The 19,642-nt window shown below is 48.2% G+C and overlaps 1 protein-coding gene across 2 annotated transcripts in view; it reads right to left on the bottom strand.

The window, feature by feature from the left end:
* Positions 1-19,241, bottom strand: part of MXI1 (MAX interactor 1, dimerization protein) — a 55,723-nt gene extending 36,482 nt beyond the window's left edge. Inside the window, exons 1-2 of one of the 2 annotated variants that reach the window (XM_005520726.3) lie at positions 19,017-19,241; positions 8,334-8,466 (exon numbers count right to left, since the gene is read on the bottom strand). In XM_005520726.3, coding sequence (XP_005520783.2) covers positions 8,334-8,466; positions 19,017-19,200 — 317 coding nt within the window. In that variant the 5' untranslated portion in view covers positions 19,201-19,241. Of the gene's footprint in view, positions 1-8,333; positions 8,467-9,190; positions 9,612-19,016 lie in introns of those variants that run through there. The other variant, XM_005520727.3, reaches the window with a different exon arrangement.
* Positions 19,242-19,642: the final 401 nt, after the last annotated feature.

Here is a 19,642-nt window from a genome sequence, read left to right as displayed (position 1 = left end):
CCCAGATCGTGCAGCCTTTCGGCAGCACTCAGGAAATGATCCAAGGGCCCAGCATGCCAGGCCCTTGCCCTATACCATGCTTCTTCCCACACATAACATTACCCTTTTGAGGAAGATGGTCATTTCCAGAAATAGCCTAGGCAGTGTCCTCTACAGTGCAGCAGTCTGTTTGGGGAACATGTACTTCTCTGCAAACACGCATCTTCTGCCCTCAAGAAACTGCCTTCAGATGCACTGGGGAAAATGAGGCTTTTTAAGTAAACACCACCTGACTGAACTGCGTTTTGTTTGAAAAGAAACTGATGGCATTTGTATGGCTGTGGGCCAGGCCAGACTTCCTTCACTTCTATTTAGGTTTGTTAGTTATTTCTCATGTTACAACTATGCTGCAATACTGTGCCTGGAGATGAAGGCAGGGGAAGTATACTTTAAAACAGAAAAATAAATTGACACTACTGTTAGCTACATGTTCTACTAGGGAAACTGAGGCACAAAGACTCCACAGGCTGTAAGAAAATCAGGAAGAGAACCCAGTTGTCCTTATGTCTGGAACTGTATTCTCTTAACAGGGACACACTCACCCAGCATTTGGGAGATCCATGGAAAAGAAAGGCTGAGAAAAATGGAAGAGCTTCGATTTCCTCTGTTCTTACAGTTCTGGCTCACAAGCAGCACCAACTAACATGAAGGCTGCAAGGTGGCTACCTCCCACAGCTCCCAGATGGCCAGGCTGCTTGTGAAGCAGTTCATGAACTGCTGCACTTTGTAGCCTCACTGTTGAAGGCAAACCAGAACCGGTACCATGTTACCTTACCATGTCTAAATGCTGCTTCAGTGCTGCCCAGGCACCTGGGCAATGACCACTGGAGCAGCAGTCCCAACAGCAATCCCAGTGTCATCTGTCTTTTTCCACAACTTCTCCTTTCTTGATGGTGTAACAGATGGTAGGAGATAAATGAGAAGCTTTCAGAAAATAATCGACTATTTTATGGAGAGGAACTTTAATCAAAACTGAAGCAAAAGAATTGCTCTCAGTCCACATGCCTGCTTGTCACAGAGCAAGCAGCAAAGTATAAACAAGTAATTAAGATAATATTGGAAATCATCTAAGGCTACTTCAAACTGGATTCATAAAGCAACAGAACTGAAGTGAAATCACTTTCATATCAGAGAATGAAAGGACTGAAAGTACAGTAGGAACACAGAAAAGAGAGATGGGAATATATCCAGCAAGATGGAAAAAGCAGGCCTGTTCTCTCTGAGCTAATCAACAAGGCAGTGTCTCATAGAAAAGAGATCCAGGCAAAGGCCAGCCAAGTGCACAGCCCCAGAGACCCACAGCCTCTGATCAAGAGAGCCCAAAATAAGTCAACAAAAACAAATCCTATCTTTGTTGGTTCAAAGAAGGTAGGGAGTAAGAGCCAACACTCTCAGGAGGAGAACAAATAGCAGCCAGTCTTTGAATTTGGGCAGAAGTTTGTCAGAAGGGATCAGGAGATGATGAACAGCAGGAACTCCAACAAGCAAGACAATTAACTCAGCAGCAGGACATTGACCAGTCTGTTTGGGTCAGAAATAGAAATGGATTTGAAAGCTCAATCAGGAGCAAGAAGGGAAAAAGTCAGTCTTACCTACAAACAGGGGAGCAGATGGAGACAACACTACAGGTGACAACCAATTCACTGCTGAGCACAGCACCAGGTCAGGTTAAACAAAAGCATGAAGATAAATCCCTGCATGTGTTGTGGATGAAGCATTACACAGAAAAGATATAAAAAGGGTACAAGTGTGCTGAGATGGGAAAAAAATCAAAACAACTGACAAGGAATACACAATAAACCAGAGAATTGCCTGTACACCAAATTCAATGCAAAGAGAAAACAAGACAATTGCAGGAACAGTTGACCAGATTTGGCCCAAATACCCTCCCCACCACCCCAGGACACCAAATTTCTCTAGGGGCTGGGTCTAACAAGCTTCACATTTCAAAAGACCCTGAGAACATAAGAACCAAAATGTGAAGTTTCCTGTCATCACATCAGCACTGTGATCAGTGATGCAAATCAGCCAAAAGCAGCTGCAGCACAGCTCTAACTGGGCAGTGCTGCAACACGAACAGCATGAGCCCTAACTCCCACTGCTGCAAAACAGCACAGTCCTGAAGAGGATTCCCCCAAATCTGGGAGGACAAAGGGATCATGAGCCTTCAGCCACACACAGTGACACTTCACAGCAGACAGATGCTGCAGCAGAGAATTACAGCTCAGTTGCAGATAACATCAACAACTGGGCCTACTTCTAGTTTACACAAAGGCCTCTTTGCACAACATGGATTATCTAAAGAGAACACAAATTACATTTCACAAGTACTGAAAGTAGCAAGTATAAATTGAGCCTAGAATTGTAGGTTTCTGCATAGACTCCTTGCCACCTAGATATGCCTATATTCAGCTATATTGCTAATACACAAAGGAAAACAGGAACTGCAGCTCTGCAGGATCTTCTTCCTTGGAGGGTTGTAAAATAAACAGGGTGACAAAGAGGAACACAGTGGGTTCATCCATGGAAATTGCTACATCAGCTCTTGCACTTTTGGAGGCCTCATTCCTCACCAGGGAGTGGGATTTATGCTTCTCATGCCATTTACTGGGTTCACCCCACTTTCTGTGTTTTCCCTGGTAACCTGCCAGTTGTACTGCAAAGCCAAGCACTGCTGAGAAGACACTGTATACAAAACCTCACCTACATGGGATACTTTTTGTTTTCCAAATCATGACAGGATCTCACACAATGTAGTGCTGGCAGGTTCAGAAACTCCAACATCACTGGGAGTTGCTTATCTACACTTGCAGATTGCACTGGGGCAAATTACATTGAATGGGCAGAGGAGATGTGCTGAGGCTGAACAGAGTTACATGAGTGCAGTCCTACCTGCCAGCTTTCTCTGAGCACCTGTATGCCAGTACAAACCTACAAAGACAGTGAGATTTGAATATGGGGTGATTTGCTTCTTGTGCATTGACCACCAATCCAGTTTCCCCGCCCAATACTTATATTTCATTATGCTTTCTCAAAAAGAACTCATGCACATACCTCACTATACTCAATATCAGTGGCCAGTCTCCCTCAACACCTCTAAGAGAAAAACAATCCTGAACAGCTCAGCTTTGTTCAGTTTCCCTTTCTTGAAAAATTAATCAGCATATTCAGGTATACCCTCTACTGGGAGACAAGATCCTGTCTCCAAGTACTTCCAGACAAAGTGTCAACAGCAAGATGACGATTCCAGATACTAATCATACTGCTTGTAGATTATCAAAATGAAGTATAACTCAAAACATGGCACAGCAGATCTCATACGTTCTCTGTTTTACACGTGTGGATTTGTACTCTATGAAGCAAAGCCAGGTCCTGAGCCATGAATAGTGCTTCACTACAAGGCTTGAGGCAGAAAGCAGCCTCTATCGCCCCCATATTACACAAGGGCCAGATTCTAACCCACCTACACACAGCGAGTCAAAACTCAACTCCCACTAGCTGTGGAGAGAGGTGTGATCCAGTGCAAGAGGATGAAAAAGAAATCCAAAAAACCTCACAAGCAAATAAACAAAGTATCATCTAGAAACAAGTAACTGGTAGAGCCTAGGAAGCAGGAAAGCTGTGGACAGAAAGTCTCAGAGACCAGGTCTCTGGGACATGAAGACAGGGATAGGGGCTTTGTGCAGAAAAATAGAACAAGAGTTGACACAGCAATTTGCTCTTTCAGGAATTCCTTACACAAGACAGGCAAACCATTCAGCCACCTGCATACCCTCTCTCCCAATAAAATCATAATTACAGCACTATCCTAACTCCAGAGGCTCTGGGAAGGAGTGAAAATTGCCAGAACTCAGTCAGCAGCACGATGTGGGGGGCAGAGGGCGGAAACCTCCTTTGACAGAAAACATATAATATATTAAAACTGCAGTGTTCACCAACCCTCCTACTCCTCCCCTGCACAGTGAGGTACAGCTGCACTGTGGTAAATCATCTTTCTTGTGCACCAGACACCCAAGGCTGAATTACAGATTCACCTGCAGCCACATCCTTTGAGCTTCTGTGCCTTCTTGAGCTTCTGTGTTTCTGAACCTGTGCCACATGAAGCCATCACCTAAGGCACATGGAGTACCTAATGCACACCTACACACCCCTCCCAGTCCCTGCTCTGGGCCACCGTGAGCAAACCAAGCTTAAAGCCAAGAATACCTGGGGGTTTCAGCAGTACAGTCTCCCTATGAACCCTCAAGAGAGAGTTTCAAAGGCTATGAGAGCAAAGGCCTACAGAGAAGATCCAGCACGAAACCAAGTGATGGGATTTAGAAGTGGGAAAAAAGTTTCATATGGGTAGATGAGAGTGCAACGACAGAGAAAATGAGGAGCTGCACCAGTAGAACAGCCAGAAGGGCAAAGAAACCCAGACACCCAGATTTCCAAGATAACATGTCCAAAATGCCTTACCATACTCATCACAGCTGCTGACTCCAAGCTCTGTAAGCAACTTGCTACCAGACTGTAGGTGTCTGAAAGGCCCTTGGGAAGCAGCCCCAGACACAAGGGAGGATAATGGGAAGAGGGGAAAATGAAAGGAAAAAGAAACTGGACAGAGATCAAATCCTCCCCCATTGAACTGAGCAATAGATTCTCTGAGAGCCTTTAACAACATGGGGCTCCTGGGAGAGCTGAGGTCTCCCAGTGCTGCTGGGAGGATGCTTGGTATTTCCCCAGGATTAGACCAAAAAACAACAGGCTTTCTACATGCCTGAGAGCCTAAATAAAAACAAAACACAAATGACAATCTAATATTGTAACGTATTTTCAGATTTTGTGGTAAATCTTAACTTCATTAAGCTGATGGTATTACTGGGGGAAAAATAATTTAGCAGCCCTACTGTTTATTTTATTTCCTGCTGACACAATTATTTAAATTGATTAAAAAGTCTTCTCAATTATTTTCCAAAATGTATAAATATTAAACCAGGCTAATCCTAACTATAATGAACCTTTCAAACAATTGGGTCTATTAGAACTGCACATGTAGGGTTCATGAGAACAGTTTCCACTGTGTGCAAGTTAATGTACCCACAGAACTGCACTCCCAGCACAGACTACTTCACTTCTCTAAGAACTTTTTAAAACTTATGTTCTGCCCCAGAAACATCTTCTGAAGAAAGTAACACTAAATAAGTGATACCCCAAGCTGTAACAAACCTCTGCTCAATTTTCATCCCATTCCAAAAAACAGAAGATTCTTTTGTCAAGAGCAAATTTAAGGAGGCAATATTCAATTCAAAAGTAACACATGTTGGCTAATTTGGGTTTTTAATTTGCTTGGGTTTCTGCTTTTATCTACATGTTAAGTAGGATTCTTGTCTATTATAAAGACCAAGTAACAATGACTGTGATTCTCCACTTATTTTCTGCAGGTGGATAATATTCCATACCAAAATATCTGTGACTAAAGCAAAACTGTATTTTTAAACACGTTCATGTTTTATCTCAAACTCACTAGGTCTTTCAAATATCTACACAAAACACTGCACATTCATGCAGATAATGACTGCAGAGCAAAGCCCTCTGCAGCAATCTCCATGCTGTTGGTTGCACAATGGAGACAAGCAAAAGAAAAGAGAACCTGAGCCACAACATCCTTCTTTAAAATTGCATCACATTAATTAGAAATTATGAAGCAATGTTTTCCCTCTTATCTGCACACCCCTATTTCGGGTAGAAAATAATTATTTTGCTGAAACTGTTAGACCACCATAGTTCCATAAGAATACGATTTGCTCCACCACTGCCATTCAGAACTGCCTGTCTGCTCCTCAGAACTTTCTGGGTGTTTGTGCAATGACAGCACAGAGCCAGTTGGGAGGAAATAGCTGTCATGTCTGGGCTGCAAATGCTGAAGGGAAGTATTTGGATTTAAACTATGAATCAAACAAGCAACTAGGCTTCATAAACACCCTGCACCACAAAATAATGGATTATTTGGTTAAAGAAATACCATCAACAATGTACATGCGCAAATTTGTAAAAGTGTATAAATAAAAGAAAAAAAAGGAAAACACTGTCACTTTCCCAAGGTTGTTTGAGAGACATTTTTACAGGAGGCTGTTCAATTACAAGATCTGCGTGAGATCTAAATGCATAATTTCTCTACACTAATGAAACATTTTGAGACAAAAGCAATCTAAGAAAATCTCTTGTCCACACATGAAATGTAAGTTTTGTTCCTCATCAAGGACTTGATATTTAATTCAAAGTCCATTCCAACTCCACCAGACAGAACTTACTGAATTGCCCCTTTGATTTTAACAGGAAGAGATGATACAGAGCCTTTCTTAAACAAGGCTGATGCTATACTCAGCATCACACAAAAGACACTGCAGTGAATTTGGAGGCACCCTAAACTTCACAGTTGTCACTTCCCGGCACTTCAGCCATCTGGAAGGCCTGCCATCTCCAACAGCAAGTGCAAGCTGCTACGACTTGTGCTAAAAGAAACTTCCATTTCCAACTGTGCATGTAAGGTCTGAGCTCCCCAAAAGACCCACTCAGGTCTCTGCCAGAGACCAGTCTGGAACAGACCTGATATGGTCAGTCCCTGAGGCTGAAACAACCACGGGAAACAACACACTCTGGGTAAGAACACTCTCACTCTAAAGATTCAATTAGGCCTCAGTAATCCTTGTACAAAGAAGGTTTAAGTAAGACTAGAAAGTACCTTTTCTGCTTCTCTGTTGCCTTTTTCCCCACATGAACATATTCAGCCTGTCAGGCTCAAGGGCCCAGCAGGCTGGTGTCAGCACCAGAGCTGCCCTGGGAGAACTGTGCCTGGGGCTCTGTGCTGGCAGGGCCTGCTGAGCACCCTGGCCCCAGGGACCAGGAGTGCCCTGCATCCTTCTCCAGCCTACAGGCTGCTGGATTCAGTGCTGAGGAGTTCCTGAGGGGGATGTGCTTCCAGCCCTCCTCTGGAGAAGGGCAGGTTGCCATGACAAAGGCCTTTGAGACAAAGAGGTGTGGGATGGAAAAATAGTATGTGGGAAACCTAGAGGGAAAAATACCGACCTCAATTCAGCATTTGCCATCATTTTCCTACACAAAGTCACAGGACTGGGGGCTTTGGTTCATGATAAACAGTAAAGAGCTACAACTGCCCTCAAATTAGGAGAGGCTGGATGAAGTAGGGAAGCAAATACAAACATTCAGCATACAAAGAGCTCAAGATACGCTGACCCTGATGAAGAAAACTTCCCCAGAGCAAGGTGTCCTAACATCACTTCAAATAACCTTTATTATCAAATGCTGTGGAAGCAGAATCAGTGCAAGCAAAGGCACTTTTCCCTTAGGCCTTTACAGGTCCTTCCCAATAGCCCTAAGAAAGCCTTAATCACCTGAGCCACCTGCCACCATTTTATGGATTGCACAGGCCTTGCTGCAGCAAAAGCAAGCTTGCAAATGCCTTTTCAAAGACATACTTTATGTTTCTAAAGTTTCTCTATCCCAGAAGGTCTCAACAAGGTTTGAACAGATCTACAGAAGGTAGCAAACAAAAATAAAAAGAAACAGGAATGAGAAGTAAGAGGCAGATGCAACCACAGCACCAGGCGATAGGCTTAATCTTGCTGTCTCTTCTAGATTTAAGAAACCAAGAAACATGACATTGTATAATAAGAAAAGTGTCAAAAACATGGAGTTCTACAATTACCAAGCTATCAAAAGCTGGGAAATCCCACTGCCCTGAAAGACAGACTGAAAGACAGCTTTGTTTTCCTGAACAGAATTTTTAACATGTTGTACATTACAGTCAGTCATCTCCCTCTCTCCCATTTGTTGTAGGGGATCCATTTCAAAACATTTCCTTGCTTCGAATCATGCCTGTCATTACAATCCCAAAGCGCCCAGGCTGCACATGCACTATCCCTTAAAAGCAGTGATTTCTGGGTTGGAAAGACATCAGCTGTATATAATGGGAATAGCTATTGCCTACCTCCTCCCTAAACCTTATGAACAGATCTCCCTATTCCCCTTTCCTCTGCAGCATCTGAGACTTGGCATGGTGTCAGCTGGCAGTGCCACTTCAGATCCAGCTCCCCTGTGTCCCCTCTACTTCCAGTGCAATGGATCCAGAATGGACGCTGCACTTGTGTGCCCCAGCTCTGAATCCCTCTAGCTGTTCAGTCTCTTCCCATTTTGCCAAGAGAGCAAGTTTCTCCCCACTGCCTCCAACTTTATTCTGCAGCTCCAACCCCGCAGCCAGCCCTGCTCCCTGTGCTGTCCTGCCCACATCGTACCTGGTGGCAATACTGGCAATGCTGCCACTGCCGCTGTATTTCCGTGCCCGGCTCAGCCTCCGTGTGGGCTTTGGGTCTTGTAGTCCTGGGCTTGGAGCTGAGGGGAAGGTTGAGGCATAGCCGTGTTCACACTCTGCAAGAGAATCAACAGGCAAGGCATTAAAAACAAAAAGAAGAGAAACAAACAAACAAAAAGCCAACACCAGGAAAAAAAAAAAAAAGAAAGAAAAAAAGAAAGAAAAGGAGAAAAAAAAGAAAAGGAAAGAAGTCAGCTGGCAGGCCTCACCACTAACTCGTTGGCCTAGCTGGGGAGGCCCTTAACCACAACAGCTCAGGGAAATGACTTAGGATATATTCACAGGGAAGTGGACTGGAAGTTGGAGAAAAGGAACGAAGGGAAGTATAAAGTCTCTGCCAACCCTGGAGGAAGGACACCACCACTCAAACACTGAAAATATTAAAAAAAACCCACGACAGTCCAGAGAGCGCCTCATCTCTCTCCTGCCCAACCTATCTGAAGAACCAGGCAAGCCAGATGTATTTCTGCTGAGACAGAGCCACCCATCACTATCCCTCCTGCCCAGTGGAAAACTTTCACACCAATCCCCCCTTTTCCTCCCAGAAACCACATCCACGTCAATCCCCCCACTCTGCAACAACCTTCCACCTCACACACCATCTCCAGGAGGACTCATCAGCCCTATCCTTCATCCAGCCCTTCACTGCTGGGGATTTACCAGCATCCCACCAGCAAACACTCGCTCTGATCCCTTCTCCGGGGTCACTCTGCCCCCTCGGTGGGGATCTGACCCCAGACCCGTTCCCCTCACGGAGGGAGCCCATCCTCCCCCCATTACCTCTCTCCCTTCGCTCCAGATACTCAGCCGCCTCCAGCAGCCGCTGGATGTTGATCATCTGGACCTGCTCCATGGCCGGGGGGCTCCGCAGCCCCGGGCCGCCCTCCGCCCCACGCTCCCGGCTTCCCCGCTGGACACGGGGGCGGCTGCGGTGGGGATCTGCGGGGATCGCCGTCTCTGCCCAGAGCCCGGGCCTCGTCACACCGTCCCGGGGGCGGCTCTCCTGGGAGGGCGAGGGGCGGCAAGGGAACACGCGAGGAAATGCCGGAGGAAGGACCCGCTCCGGGATGCTCCCGCCGGGAAGCGGCGAGAGCTTATTCCTGCCCCAGCCCCGTCCCCAGCGCCCGGCCGAGCGCTGCCCCCGCGGCTAGCCCGATTCACCCCCGCGCCGGGCCCTGCCAGGATCCCAGCCCCGGCCCCCTCAGCCCGGCAGCCCCGCGGCGGGACCGGCCCCTCCGGCCGCCGCCCCGCCCGCCGCCTCGCAGCACTTTGTTTACCTCTGCCCGGCGCTCACGGGCGGGCGGAGCGGAGCGGGGCGGGCTGGGAAATGCAGTTCCCGGGAGCACCGAGGCACCGCCGGAGCGTGTCGGGGGCAGCGACACACGCACGACCCTCCCGGGGCGACGGCTGTGTGTCCCCACGCCTGAGGAGATGGCTCCGTGCCCACCCAGACCCTGAGGTGCTGGCGGTCAGGTCACAGGATCACACAGTGGATCACGTTGGGAGGGACCGCGGTGGCTCAACCTCACTGCTCAAGCAGGGTCACTTCCAGAGCACATGTACAGAATTGTATCCAGATGGCTCTGGAATATCTCCAGTGAGAGAGACTCCACAACCTCTCTGGGCAATCTGCGCCAGTGCTCAGTTACTTGCACAGTTCCTCATATTCAGGTGGGACTTCTGTGTATCAGTTTCTGCCCATTACCACTTGTCCCATTGCTGGGCACCACCGAAAAGAGCCGGGTCCAGCCTCTGATACCTCCCTTCAAACAGACAGACATTGATTAGACCCCCTCTCAGTCATCTCTTCTTGAGGCTAAACGGGCCCAGCTCCCTCAGCCTTTCCTCGTGAGAGACGCTCCAGTCCCCTGATGAACTTTGTAGCCCTCCACTGCAGCTGCTCGAGGAGTTCCACGTCTCACTTGAACTGAGAAGCCCAGAACTGGACACAGCCCTCCAGGCGACGGCTCCATCCCCACCCACATGGAACTGACAGGGCTGTGGCAAGGATAAAGGAGAGAGGCTACAAAAAACAAAGCCACAGTGTGGAAACTTTCCACATCTCACCTGAGGAGATGTAACTAAAAAAAAAGGTGCCAGGAATTCCCACCTGAAGTGACTGATACATTGTTTTCCATGAGATGCTGAGTAGCATGACCCATTTTTCAATGTGCACAGATGATTTAAGAGCATAGACAAGAGATACCATAGACAGCAAACTCACTGTACTTGAAGTAGCACATTAACAAGGCACAACAGTGACCACTTCAACATTTTAACAAATGCTGTCACACACCTTTCAGTATGATCAGTCTTTTCAGAATTTTAATAATGTATTTACATTCTGATTTTCATGCAGGTACAAACCCTTGGATGAGTTCTATCACCCTGAATTTTACCAACTTCACCATTAGCTGGAATGGAGCTTAAAAACCTGACAATATAGAATTGTATGATACCAGTCTCTAAAATATTTGACTTACTCAAAAAGGATGCACTCAGAGAACATTCAAGATCAGAATCAGAACACCCATAGTAAATATCTGAATCTCCAACTGATTCTGACTTAGAAACCCTCTGAAGACTGTTTTGTAGTTCTGACTGGGGTTATTTTCTGAACCTTTAGACCATGACTGGTTACATTTGCCAATATTCCTCCATCACAATGGGAGACAGAAAAATGTCTTGAAAAAAATCCCAAAAAAAAGCAGAGATTCTCAATCAATGGTTTATGTCTGGTAGCAAGGGCTTTAGGCAGAGCACAAAGTATCAGGAGACTCGTGATGGAGGTGCAAGAGTTGGCAGCACTCAACTAGAGAAGGCCTGAAAAAAGTGGATTCAGGGTAGCTAACTTTTCTCTACACACGAGTTGCTGATTCACCATTTCTGAGGTTTCCTCAGAAAACTGCAGGCTTGCAGCTGATAGAGGTAAAAATAATACCACTATTCAGTTCTTAACACAGACCTTTTCATCTCTGAATCTCTAGGGGTTGAATTGTTTTGTTTCTCTTACGGTGGGATTGCTGAAAAATAAAGGAAGCTGGGACACTTCCAGGGACATCACTCCCTCATTCTGGGAAAGCCAGTCCCAGCCCTTGCTCGGACAGGACAGTCACCACTCATACACTTACACCCAGCCAGACCACAGCACATGTAAAGACTGGCTTTTGTCCAGGGGAGAACTCAGGGAACGAAGTATTCTCTCTCCCCACTTCATATTTCTACACTGGAAACTGCCCATAGAGGAGACTGTTAAAAGCACATGGAAAATTCCAAACTTGAGCAGTCTCAAGGACTATTCATAAGGTCTTGGATTAGGGAAAAGGACACAGGTGCACAGATATCTCCACAACAGTGAGGTTAATGCAAGAGCATATCTGAGCTCTAACCGTGCTTCCTTTAACCTACTTTCAAAACCAGCAAGCCATTTGCCTCTCAGAATTAGCAATACTAAACATTAAAAAACCCAAACCCCGCAACTCCAACCCCTCAAACTCATGATGAAGCCACAAAATCCCTTCAAAACAGGCCCTTGTGAGCATCCTCTACCACTAGCTTTTCTTTTGGCACATTGGGAGATATGTGGTGCCACTCAACGGATTAAATAGGGAAAGCCATGGCTGGAAAATGAAGGGGTAGAAGCATATCAGAGTGGTATGCTCATCTCATGAAGGTAAAGTTACAGATACAAAACAAGAGAGGAGGAAGGAGGGGGACCTTGATATACATGGTGAATTAAACCAGCCCTGGAATGAAGTAACAGCAGGATCAGTTCTGTGTGAAATGATGTAGGATAAGCTCTTGTATTTACACTTCAGCTCAGCTTCCAAGTCTTTGTTTCTGCAGTAAACAATGTACAATTAGAAAAAAAATAAATCTGTGTGAAACAAAGACAAATTTGGGAATAAACTGTGAGACATTTCCCCAAAGAAGGAGCCCTAGAGAAGAGGCAAGTAAACCATGGAGCCACAGCAGATCTATAAAATCTTGCAGTTGCCATCCCAAGTGCTTGTGTGGGCAGGTCAGCCTGCAAAATGCCAGAGTGTGACAGAAACAAAAGTGGGTGGAAAGTAAATAGCATGAAGAGGCCCAATGCCATTCAACTGCTGACCAAAAAGCCCCCAAAGTCAGATTTTAAATGTGGTTGAGCAATCCACAGGCAACACTGGGGAGGGGCTAAGAGAAGAGTATTTTAGGGGAGAATGAGATCATTTAATTTAGTGGCTCCGAATGATCTGTAAGTACAGTTTTCTGATTATAAGTGCTTGCTGCTTGGCATCCCTTCTGGCAGCTGTGATTCACTTTCATTGTGTGTTCTGCTGCTTCGCCCTTTAGAAAGGGGCTTTTTACATTTTATTAAATGGCACTTCGGCAACCCTCCATTTCCAGCCTTAATAATGGATTTGTTAATCTCTCTGATAGCCTTTCCCTCCTCCTTAGCAATAATTTAAATATCCAAGAAGAAATCTGCAGTGCAGAAATCAATTAATATTTACATCTGAAATGCTGCTGTACTATTTTCATCAAGTACAACAGATGTGATCTGTTTTTTATCAACATCACCATCACTTGCATTAAACTAGCAACTTCCATCAGGGAAATTTTCTAAGAGCTTTCCAAAAGTAGTGTTTTAAGCTCCTCAAACCCGAAATTGCTTTAGCTATTTTCTTTCCACTCTGCAGGAAGGGAAACTGAGGTGTAAGCAGCATAATTCCTCACATGAAGACACACCCAAAGTCAGAGGTGGAACAGGAACACGCCTCACAAATCAAGATGCCCAACCCTCTGCTTTGAACACAAACCTTAGAAATAACACAATGCTTTGCAACGTGGAAGTTATTTTCAATAATGACAATCCCTTTGGCTAAGCTGCCTTGTTTTTCATTCTGTATTTGTCTTTTGCTAAAATCCTCCTATCCCCAACCATTTGCATTTTCTGGAAGGAACATCAAGATGGCAACAGTCATAACCGCTTCCTTTGCCCACCTTCACACAAAATCCTCCAGACTCTCAATATTGCTTTCAAATGCTTGAAATCTAACACTTCTGCAATCAAAGCATGAACAGAGATCCCTGGTAGGAACCATTTTCTGGCACTCTCAAAACAGTGCAAAGATTCAGTGATTCCCCAAATTTCTGGGAACACCAGATCCATACCACTCCTGTTTCTCTAGTGAGGGGAACAACATATCAGCATACACTGTAACAAACAGCTCTCTGTTGTAGTCAGGACTTTAATAGCTCAGTATTGCAGGACTTGCAGCAGCAGACTGGAGAACAACCCAAGCCACACCTACTCAACTCCCTTCCAAGGCTTGCAATACCTTCACTAAGGAACCTACAACTGCCTATAGGATGTGGAGCTCTCATCCGGGAGCTTCATTCTTTCACAAGGCATCAGATAATCCATTTCAGCACTCCCACTGGTATCTGGAACGCATCCACCACTGAGGACAGATGTTCCTCAGAACCAAACCTCTGGGATGTCCAAGAGTTTGAACAGGAAAGTGCACACTGATTCAAAGACTAAGCTCTGCCAAACAATAAGGTGAAAGCCACAGTTCTATTGGCTCTTTGGGCCACTTGCTCCTTCTCTCCAGGAGATGTGCTCTTTTTTCAGACCTGTGCTGTGCCCAAATTTATATTGAGTCAGTGACTTACTCTGTGATTTTGATTAAGTCGCTTAACTGATCCAGCTGCAAAATTAAGAGGAATTCCCATAAGAAAAAATATACAGAGTCCTTCAGTCCTTAAATAACAAGAAGTTAGGGTTCTTCAGCCAGTGGCAGAAGGTGCTTCTCTGCCAGCTCTCAGGATGCTCTGCTGACAAGGGATGTGATCAGTTCTCAGCGGTGTTTCTGGCACAGTTCCATGGTTTTACCTCTGCCCTATCATTTCTCCTGCTGTGGCTTCCTTCTGAATTCTATGCTGAGGTCCAAACAGCATGAGTCAAAATACCCCAACGTGGAAGTGGCTAACGCATGAATCACTGTGGCCAGGTCATGAACCAGGAGGAATGAAAGGGGTTTACTGTGAGTTGGATGAAAAATATATAAATAAAGGGGTCCCACACTGCTCTATATATCACATCAGCATAAGACCCAAGACCATCTACACTGACCTTCAGCCATGTGTTCAGCTCTCACTGACACAATGGGAGCTCTGCACACAAACCAGAGGCAGTCTCAGCTTCTTCTGCCCTCTTCTAATTACAGGTTTCTGACATTCCTTTGGTTTGTCAGAAAAATACCCTAAACAGCACATAAACAATGGAAGAAGACACATGATGAAGATACTGTTAACTCATCCCCAAGGCTCAGTTGTTCTCTCCCTTGGAGAGAACTATTCAGGAGCAAAGGACAAATCTAAGATCACCCATTTGTTATTCCTGGTCAGAAGATCAATAAACATAGCCAGCACTTGAAGAAGATCTAGCTGTCTCCTGTGAGGGGCCAAGGTCCACTGTCCCATGTATGCATACCTCTATTAGACTTGTGAACTTGTCACCCCTGTTACAGAGATTTGATTGCCTTCATGCTTTTGGAAGAGGATATGGCAACACAGGTCTGTATCGGTAGTGAGATCAGAATGTATTATACACTATGCCTATTACAGATAAGTCATCGTATCTGAAGCATTCACCACGTATTTGCGCAACTCCTACTGACAAAAACATGAGTCCACACGCACAGAGGGATGCCTGACACATACTAAACCTCAGCTGAGTTTACTCCAAGTCCCTTTAAAAACATCTTCCAAATTCCAGCATTTCAGCTGCTACAGTTTTTCAGCCATGCTTATTCATGAAGTGGCATTTGCACAGGTTACAGATATATCAACAGAGCTGCCCTCAGCACAACTTTCATTTTTGAAAACAGCAACTGTAACTTTCTTCATATGACGTTTCTATTCCTTGGATACCAGGCTTAAATTTCTAGAAACAGGTCATTTGGAAAACTGTACATGTTAGTTAGCAAGGTGTGTTGGGATTGGGTTTTATGGTCTCACCATGAGAACTGCAGTAAGGCAGGCAGCACTGTTATTCCCACCCAGAGGCTCAGCTGGAAAAATAATTCAGCTATATTTCAGTAGCAAAAATACTCCAGCTTACCCAAGGAGTCTGATAAGAAGTATCTAATCTTCCCTGTCACTGTACTGTAACGCAGGTAATTTTTATTCTAATATTTTAAAATATAAGTGAATACTATAAAGGTGGTGCTGAGAGGCCACTCCTGAACACTGTCTCCCCCTGCCATAGTATATCCTATGCTGCTCCATGGCTCTCTGCCCTGTGGTTCTGTTTCCACACCACCCAGCCAACCCAGGGCCCCTCTGCTATTATTCATGCCCACAATGATAGGATGTGGGACCTATAAATGTAAATCATAATCGTCTCCATATTTCTCCCTGAGCTTCAGGCAGGTAGGAAACTCCTGCCTAATCTGGAAGTCCTGCCCTAGACATGGCAGGCTCCGCTGTCTGTGTGGCACCACTGACCTGCAGACAAAGTTAGGTGTGTTTTGGGGGCTGAAAACATCCTTGTAGTTGCTCCTCTCTCACCAGAAGGTGTGACATGCACATCTGGGATATCCAAGCATTTGGATCCACAAGAGAAGAGGTTGTGTCCACCTCTTGGGGGTCTCTTTACTGATCAGCATCTGCTCCTGCTGAGGACAGTGTTTTGAGAAGGTGAATAACCTAGCACAGCCACCAAAGGCTTGGAAGAATGAGGACACAGAGTGTGGTTTATCAGAAATCGTAAAACTACGAGGAAAACCACCAGAGCTCTCAGAGCCTTAATAGCCCTTCCTCAAATTCCTTCCTTTGGCTACTGAAGCCCATCAGCTCCATACCACTGTGATGCTGACCCCAGCCAGCATCCTGGTGCTTTACCCAGCTCTGTCCCTGTCATCCATCATGGCCAGGAAGAGACAAACACCTACCTGTCACCTCTATTTTTTTAAGACTCTGTTTCCTTGGGGCAGGGCACTGTCACTCCCCTGCATGTACAGCACCTGGCACAACAGGGCTGTGACTCAGCCACCTTCCTGATGGGAGTAACACCAAAATAGCTCATTACAGCCCTGCGTAACACCGTGGTCAAATGACCTGGGCATCCTGCAGGAAGCAGGCAAACACCAAGTCTGACTGTAACCGAGGCTGGCAGTCTCCATCACCAAACTTTTTTGAGCTAGCCTCCCCTATTATTGGTAATTGTGAGTTCAGAGACTGTAATGAGGAGTGACCAGCCTTTAGCAACATCTCTGCCAGGCTGGCTGCACTGAGGAATCACCCCTGCCCTGGCAGACGATAGGGCACAGCAGTCTCTTGGTGCAATAATCTGAGCTCCACATGCAAATTCCTTCCCAGAAAGGAGATGTATATACATTAGGATATAACCCTCCCGCTTCTGCAGCTGTTCCTTAGTTTAGATAGGGCCAGTAATGCTCAGAGATTGTTTTCCAATCCCAGCAGCATTTTTCTTTGTTTGGGAGCAACACGTAAAAGCTGCCTGGTTTATGACAATCACGTTCTGAACAGCACGTTCACCAGCTGAACCTTTGGTTAAATGGGACTTTTCACCCTAAAATGTCCTGATTGTGCATTCAAATATTGAAAGGTTTTGCAGAATTGCCTAATAAAAGTGACGATTTTCAGCATTATGACCCCAACAATTACTAGTGAAAGCTTCAGTGAAAACAAGTGCACAGGAATGGAGTTGTTTAGATACAAACACCTCTTTTAAAAATCTAGCAATAAAAAATCCTGTACACTGCTGTCCTACTCATTTTCTAGTTCCAAACAAGGAAACGTATAAAATGATGCATTTTTGAATGGAGCGTATAAAAGATCAGATACTATCCATCTAAACGGCAAGGAAAATTCTATCTTCCCCTACCCTGAAAAACAGCCATGATTTTGATAGTTCTCCTTCACAACAAGAGCGCTTGTTGAGAAAAAAAACAAACCAGCGGTCTCACATTCAATTTCCAAACCAGGGGTGCTGCTGTTTTCACATGCAAACCCAATTCTTGCTGGTGTCTCCTGTCATTTTCCTGCTTGCTGCTGCTGCTCACGGTGCAGCTCAGCTCCTCAGACGCTTGGCTTTGCAGATTCATTACGAAACAACAATTAGAACATGAAAAAAAAAAAAATCCCACCCCAATATTAACTCAACTTTCAAAAACAGAAAAGCAGCCTGGATTTGTTCTGGGCGAGCAAAGAACAAGGGCTTTTGGCTGCAGCTTTAGCGGCAGGGCAGCTCCTCCGCAGTGGGATCCCTTTCCCTGGAAGGCTGCGTGCACGCAGCTTTTCCCGCAGAACAAGGGCACCCTATACCGTCACCTGCACGGGACCTACAGCTGCCGTAGGGGATGAACGGCGAGGAGAGGGTGATGGTGCGATGGAGGCGCGTGGTGAGGGACTCGCTGATCCCTTTGTAAAGTTAAACGGAAAACAAAACGCATCACATGCTCCGAGGAGGAAAAAATCCGCAAACATGAAACCGAGGAGGGCAGAGAAATAAAAATAAAAAAGTAAAAAAATTTTAAAAAATAAATAAAAAATAAAGGCAAAACAAAGAATAACAGAGAAAACCGAGGGCAAAGCGGCGGTGGCGGAGCGGAGCCCGGGGCTCCCGGCGAGGTTTGCAGGTGACACCCCCGGGCTCGCAGGTCCCCGGAGCCCCCGGGCCGAGCCCCCCCGGCCCCGGCGCCCCCCCCCGGCCCGCTCGGCAACGCGTGACGCCACACGGGGACCCCGGCGCCGCGCATTGGCGGACCGGGACGCGCGGCCCCGCCCCCAGGAGGCGGCGGCCAATGAGCGCGGCGCGCTGGCTCCATGTGCGAACCATGTGTCCGCCCGCGGGGGCGGGGCGCGCAGCGCCGCTGGAGTGCGCTCCGCCACTGCGCGGGGTCCGCGGCCGCGCTCCGCCGCGGGCCACGGCCGCCCCTTTGTTCCCAAAGCGCGTCCTCCTCGCGGTGCCGCCGTCCCTCGCGGCTCGCGTGCCCGCTCGGGAGACCGCTCCGCGGGGGAAAGCCGCGGGCTACGCGCTCCTTCCGCGCCCGCGGAGCAGGAGGCTAGCGGCGCGGCTGGCCGCGGCCGCGCACCGGACGCTCGCCCTGCCCTGCGCTGCACTGCTCTGCCCTGCCCTCTCCTCCCCGCCGGCTACCTGGCGAGCGCTGCCACTTGCCTACGTGACTCTGCCCATGCCCCGGCGGGGGGAGCGGGGAAGTGTCATCGCCTCCTCCCCCGCCGCTCCGGCTCCGCCACCGGCTCTGGCCCCGCGCGGGGCCCGCTGTTCCCCCGGCCCCTCTCGGTGCCCCTCCGGACCCGCTCTCCCCAGAACCGGAGATGCGCCCCTCCTCCCCGCGCCGTCCCGCTCCACTCTCCATCCCAAACTTTCCCCCCGGGGCCCGGTCTCCCCAGTGGCGGCGGGGGTCGCACGCACGCCTCTGCCGCGGGGGGTGCAGGCCGGCCCCGGCGCCCTTTGTCACTGCGTCGCCGGCCCCTGCAGCCAGCCGAAAGTTTGGGTTATTTTTCATACTCCCTTTGACCGCCTCGCGGTCACGCACACGCGCGGCCACGGCCGCCAGCCCGCACTTACTTTTATTCTCCTTCTCGATCCGCTCCAGGTAGCTGGCGGCCTCCAGGAGCACCTGCACGTTGTAGAGGAAGGTGTCCATGCCCGCGGCGGGGCTCGTGTTGCAGATGTCCCCGAGGGGGCACCGGGGCCCTCCGGCCGCCCCTGCGCTCCGCGGCTCCCTCCGCGGCCCGCCGCGCTTCCCCATGCCCCGCCGCCTTCCCGTGCGGCTCTGCGTGCGTCCGTCCGTCTGTCTGCCGGCGAGCCCGGCCGCCGCCGCGGTCCCAGAGCTGCCGCCGCCCGCCCCGCCGCTGTGTCGCCCCACGGGCCGGCGCCGGCCCGCCCCCCCCGCGCCCCGGCGGGGCGGCCCGGCCCGGCCGCGCCGGCGGAGTGCGAGCGCCGGCGGCTGCGCGGCGCCCGGCGCGGGGGGGCGGCCGGCGGGGCAGGGCCGGGCTTGTCCCGGGGCGGGGGGGACCGGCAGGTCGCCGCTCGGCAGTCCCGGGATGTGTTACAGCTCCGCAGAGGGGAACGACCCCTTGGAAAGGGGTGCCGGCGGTGGTGGCACCGCGCCCCCAGGGACGGTGGCACTGGCGGTGCCGGTGTAGCGGTGGGGCCCAGCTGCACCCGCCCCCAGGACACAGAGGCACAGC

This window comes from Pseudopodoces humilis, chromosome 9 (assembly GCF_049639895.1).
Source record: "Pseudopodoces humilis isolate 2021_Gansu_Grassland_sample_001 chromosome 9, ASM4963989v1, whole genome shotgun sequence".
Taxonomy (NCBI): domain Eukaryota; kingdom Metazoa; phylum Chordata; class Aves; order Passeriformes; family Paridae; genus Pseudopodoces; species Pseudopodoces humilis.
This window is presented reverse-complemented; position numbering and strand designations above follow the sequence as displayed.